General features: G+C 38.6%; 1 protein-coding gene and 1 non-coding gene across 2 annotated transcripts; one reads left to right on the top strand and one right to left on the bottom strand.

Moving 5' to 3' along the window:
* Positions 1-1536: 1536 nt before the first annotated feature.
* LOC127089670 (small nucleolar RNA R71) lies at positions 1537-1643 on the bottom strand. The gene has a single exon (XR_007791231.1). It is a non-coding gene; the product is annotated as a small nucleolar RNA R71 (small nucleolar RNA).
* Positions 1644-1731: 88 nt separating this feature from the next.
* LOC127081964 (uncharacterized) lies at positions 1732-3093 on the top strand. The gene has a single exon (XM_051022191.1). It carries the CDS (start codon positions 1732-1734, stop codon positions 3091-3093), a length of 1362 nt encoding a protein of 453 aa, XP_050878148.1.
* The last annotated feature ends 1827 nt before the right edge of the window (positions 3094-4920 follow it).

The raw sequence follows: 4920 nt of genomic DNA, 5'->3' as shown, positions 1-4920 counted from the left end.
GGAACTGATTTTGATTGTAATTTTGTACCTGATTGTCAAGCGTGCCAACATTCTCTGAATTCAAGTATCAACGTTAATTCAAGTTCTCAGACAATTTTCCAGGTTTCATTTTAGTTGTTTATTTTAATTGTTTATGATTTCATCTTAGAACAAATTAATTTCAGTCTTTTTAAAATCATGCTTTGTCTTATGTTTAATCATCGTAATAGCATGTTTATGTTTAAACCCATGTCTGGCTAAACCGTTTGATATCGGTATGTAAAGGCAGTCATAATGACAAGATTCGTTAATAATTGGTGTTGATCTTCATAAACTATTTTTCTGGTTATAGTTTCTTATTCTTAAATTAAAACATGTTTTCGTATGAGAGTAAATAGCAAACAAGGTTACAGTCAATAACATGAGAGTGTGAGATTTTAACTAGATAGTTGAAACTAGGCATTAATTCTAAACACAACGAGAGCACTTTAGGATTAATTAGAATTTATTGATTTCCAAAAATTACTTTTAATTCAAATGAGACAGTGAGAGCAAAGCATTCTGGTTTAAGAGTATAGTCAGAGTCAATAACACGAGAGTGTGAGATAAAGTCTTTTAAAGTAATAATTTTTGTTGAAGAGTATTTTGACATTTAAGATTGCGCCAACTATTCATCGAATCCCCGAAGTTTGATGAGTTACATAGTGATATCCCGCTATTAAATATTTCTATTAAAGTTCAGCTTTCGTTAATATTTATTTCTCGTTGTCCCTTAAACCCGAGAAAAATCATCAGGCTTAGATTTATGTAGTAACATTAGATAACGGTAAGTTCGATTTTTGGTCCTTTGGGTTCGATAATCTTTAAAACTACGCGATACGACTGTACACTTGCAGTCACGAATCTTATAGACATACTAAGTCGCAATCAAGTTTTTGGCATCGTTGTCGGGGACTAATTAAGTCGATATCGTAACTCCAGTGTTGAGAAGTATAGACTAAGGCAAACAAAACTATTTCCCTTTTAATTTGTCGATTGTATGTCAAGTACTCGCTCTCGAGGCGAGGAATTAAAGCTACCATTCGATGAACCAGAGTGTTATCTAAGATTAGAACGTCGGATATGAGAAAACCGTATTAAGTACAATCTTCCCGAACCAGTTGTAGAACTAGAGATGGCTGAAGGAACGCACAACCTTCCTCTCAAGTACTATGCCACCCCTTCGCAGGATGAACCACATAACAACATTGTTGCCCCTGCCATCGAGGCAAATAATTTAGAGCTAAAACCTTCGTTGTTGTCAGTCGTGCAACAAAACCAATTTTCTGGTAGTCCCACAGAGGACCCGAACCTACTTGTCAGTGTTTTTCGCAATACACGGACACAGTGAAAGAAAATGGTGTTAGCCCCGAAGCAATAAGACTATGTCTTTTCCCTTTATCATTAAGATATAGAGCTAGAGCTTGGCTCCAATCTCTACCATCCAACTCTGTCACAACGTGGAACGAGTTGAAGAAAGTTTTCTTAGCACAATGTTTCCCACCTAGTAAGACGGCTATGCTAAGGGCCCAAATAAACGGGTTTAAACAAAAAGACAACGAATATCTTTTTGAAGCATAGGAGAGATACAAGGACATGATGAGGATTTGTCCACACCAAGGTCTAGAAGAATGGTTAGTCATCCATACCTTTTACAATGGTCTCTTGTACAACACAAGATTGATAATAGACGTCGCCGCGGGTGGCGCACTGATGGATAAACCTTACAATGAGGCTTATCAACTTATTGAAAGTATGGCCCAGAATCACTATCAGTGGGGAAGTGAAAGAACCTCCATAGAGAAACCTCCAACGAGAGGAGGTATGTACGAAATAAGCAGTCTTGACCATGTCAATGCTAAGGTAGATGCTCTCACTCAAAATATAGAAAACCTGACCATAACACCCATAACCACCATGGTTGTCGTAGCTCCGAACTGCGAGTTATGTGGAGTTCCTGGGCATGCTCCCCCTGAATGTCAACTTTTGGTAGGAATCTCCACAGACCAAGTGAATTATGCTCAAGGAAAGCCTTACTTAAACACCTATAACCCAGGTTGGAATAACCATCCAAACTTTTCGTACAAAAACAATAACGCATTGTATGCACCTAGCCAAGCACCAGCTGTACCACCAGGATGTCATAAGGCTGCCACAACTGCTCCAAATGCTCCTAGGAAGTCAAACCTTGAAATAATGATGGAAAACTTCATAGTTATCCAGGCCCAAAGAAATAAGGATTTCCTAAATCAAAACATACACACTACTGAGAAAATTAAGCAATTAGAAAACAAAGTAGACGCTTTAGCCACCCAAAACAAAATGTTAGAAACCCAAATTTCGCAAGTGGCACAACAACAAGAACCTACTGCTTCCCCTGCAGGTACATTTCTTGGACAACCACAACCAAACCTGAAAGGTCATGCAAATGCTATTACACTACGAAGTGGGACAGAATTAGACGGACCAACCGACCCTAGACTTCAAAATCCAGCCATGCACCAAGACCCTGGTAAAATAACTGAGAAGGAAAATGAACTAAAGGAAAAGAAAAGCGAAGAGGCCATAAAGAAAGAAGAACCATATGTGCCTCCACCACCGTATAAACCTCATATCTTGTATCCTCAAAGACTTGCTAAATCCAAAAGTGTAGGGCAATTCAAGAAATTTGTAGAATTTCTGAAACAATTGAACATCACAATACCTTTTAAAAAATTTATAACTCAAATGCCCTCATACGCTAAGTTTCTTAAGGAGATCTTATCTAACAAGAAGAAGATCGAGGATAATGAAACTGTTACACTTACTGCTGAGTGTAGCGCTATAATTCAAAGTAATATGCCTCATAAGCTGAAAGACCCAGGGAGTTTCTCCATACCCTGTGTAATCGGAACGTTTGTCATAGACAAAGCTATATGCGACTTAGGATCCAATATTAACTTAATGCCCTTGTCCATATGCGGAAGGCTTAAAATGGGAGAGTTGAGACCAACTAGGATATCCATACAACTAGTTGATCGTTCTGTTAAATTTCTCGTAGGTATGCTAGAGAACGTTCCAGTGCGCATAGGTTAATTCTATATTCCTACTGATTTCATAATCATGGACATAAAGGAGGATTCCAATATCCCTATCATATTAGGAAGACCATTCTTAGCTATTGCACGAGCCATTATAGATGTAAAGAAAGGCAAGTTAACCTTTGAAGTTGGTGAAGAAAAAGTCGAATTTATTTTGACGCAATTCTTAAAGGCACCAGCTATAGACGATACATGTTGTCTGCTAGATGTCATCGACGAATGTGTAAGAGAAATGGAGAATGAACAAACTTCATACTCCAAAATATTGAAAATTCCAATGCCTCCTATTGAAGAAGACAATTGGCATGAGAAATACCAAGATGACAGTTTAAGTGAATGTCTAGCACTGACACCCAATCATATGCCTTGCCCGAAGAAACCAACATTAGAACTTAAAACATTGTTAGATACCCAAAAGTGCTTATTTGAGCCATCAATTAAGGGTATCTTTCACTCTATTTCCTTGCTAAATTGTCAAAATCACCTTTGTTTTAGATGAAATGCATTACATTGATAAACAAGCTTGGTGCCTTTGATTTGTGTGTTATTGTGCAGGAAGAAGGCATGAAATAATTGAAATTTAAGACACAAGAAAGTTGGCAAAGGAACCAAAGAAAACAAGCATTCATCAGCATGCTCGCTAGGCGAAGGCTGTGGCGAAGCCTACTCGCTAGGCGAGCGCCCAGCGAAAAGCTCCAGTAAAATGTCAATAAATTCGCCAGGCGAGCTGATAGCGAAGGTGGTAGCGAGTTCGTTCAGTTTTGGTGAAAAGCGCAGCCAGCACTCACTCGCTAGGCGAAGCTCTAGCGAGTCCCCAGCGAGCATTCCAGTAGCAAAACCTCTCAACCTCGCTGGGGCGAAGGTTGGAGCGTGTCCTTCGCTAGGCGAAGGTTTGTTCGCTAGGCGAACATGACAGTTCAACAGACCCTGTTTCTCTGGGCACAGGTGCCTTGTGTGCCACAATTAGACCCTCGCTAGGCGAGCCTTTCTGCTCGCCTAGCGAGCATGACAGCCCAGTACTACTCTATAAGTAGCAGGTGCCACTTTTGAGTGCCAGACCTAGTTTTTACAGCATTTTTCCACTTTTGTACTTTTGTTAGATATTTTTACAGCATTGTTCTTGGGAGCTTTTATGCCCTAGATTTCATTTCTCTTCATCTTGTAACCATCTTCTACAAAAAGAAGGTGGATTCCCATCCAATCTCGATTATCCGACTTGGATGTTGATCAACCTTCTTCCGAAACTTGCCGACCAAGCTACCATGAAAATGAGTAGCTAAGTCCTCCATTTGTCAAGGTTAGATGTAGGTGATTACTAGCTTTGTGTGTAAATGTAAGGATCTTCATGTGTAAACTCTTTAATGGTGAATATATGATGAAAACTTTGTTTCTATTTAAAACTCTTTGTGTTGGTTTATGATCGAGAGATGTTTACCAACTCTTGACCTAGGTTTTCATCCAATCTTGTTTGTTAGCTAGAGATAGTAATGAATGATTTTGTTCACTATAAGGTTGAACCAAAAAGTTGTCATTTTGATAGATTGTGTTCGAGAGAAACAATGGATCAAAATGGGAAAACTCACAATGTGTGTTCGAGAGAAACATATTGGGAGGACTTTGTGAAATGATTTATCATCTAAAGGAGTTTATAAGATTGTTGACCGAACAAATACATGCAAAGTGATCATCGAACCCTAACTTTGGCAATATTTCTCATTTATTCAAACCATAATTTTTACCGCAATTTATTACCTTTTTATGCAAGATAACGTGACAACCAACCAAAACCCTATTGTTACATTGAGTTAGAATTAAAACAACC

This window comes from Lathyrus oleraceus, chromosome 5, assembly GCF_024323335.1.
Source record: "Lathyrus oleraceus cultivar Zhongwan6 chromosome 5, CAAS_Psat_ZW6_1.0, whole genome shotgun sequence".
Lineage (NCBI taxonomy): Eukaryota > Viridiplantae > Streptophyta > Magnoliopsida > Fabales > Fabaceae > Lathyrus > Lathyrus oleraceus.
This window is presented reverse-complemented; position numbering and strand designations above follow the sequence as displayed.